We start from the raw sequence: 317 nt of genomic DNA on the forward strand, positions 1-317 counted from the left end.
GGGGGATGGCTTTGTCCCTTCACTGCTGTCACCTCCTGGCTTGTCCCCCAGGTCCTTGGCCAACAACAACCTGCAGACGCTGCCCCGGGACCTCTTCAAGCCCCTGGACATCCTGAGCGACCTGTAAGGCTGATCCGGGGACACGGGGCTGGGGACAGGGTGACATCCCGATGCTGGGGGTGACTCGGTGCCGTCCTCGACAGGGACCTTCGGGGCAACACGCTGGAGTGTGACTGCAAGATCAAGTGGCTGGGGGGGGGGCTGGAGAGCACCAACACCACGGTCCCCGCCGTCTTCTGCAGCAGCCCCGGGCAGTT

The 317-nt window shown here is 65.3% G+C and overlaps 1 protein-coding gene across 1 annotated transcript in view; it reads left to right on the top strand.

Moving 5' to 3' along the window:
- Positions 1 to 51: 51 nt before the first annotated feature.
- LOC104470733 (leucine-rich repeat LGI family member 3-like) overlaps positions 52 to 317 on the top strand; it is a gene marked incomplete at both ends in the record, with an annotated part of 2,033 nt that continues 1,767 nt past the window's right edge. The window contains 2 exon segments of the mRNA XM_010085768.1: positions 52 to 123; positions 204 to 313. Of these exon segments, the coding sequence (XP_010084070.1) occupies positions 52 to 123; positions 204 to 313 (182 nt within the window).

The sequence above is a fragment of the Pterocles gutturalis genome, unplaced genomic scaffold (assembly GCF_000699245.1).
Source record: "Pterocles gutturalis isolate BGI_N339 unplaced genomic scaffold, ASM69924v1 scaffold23435, whole genome shotgun sequence".
Lineage (NCBI taxonomy): Eukaryota > Metazoa > Chordata > Aves > Pterocliformes > Pteroclidae > Pterocles > Pterocles gutturalis.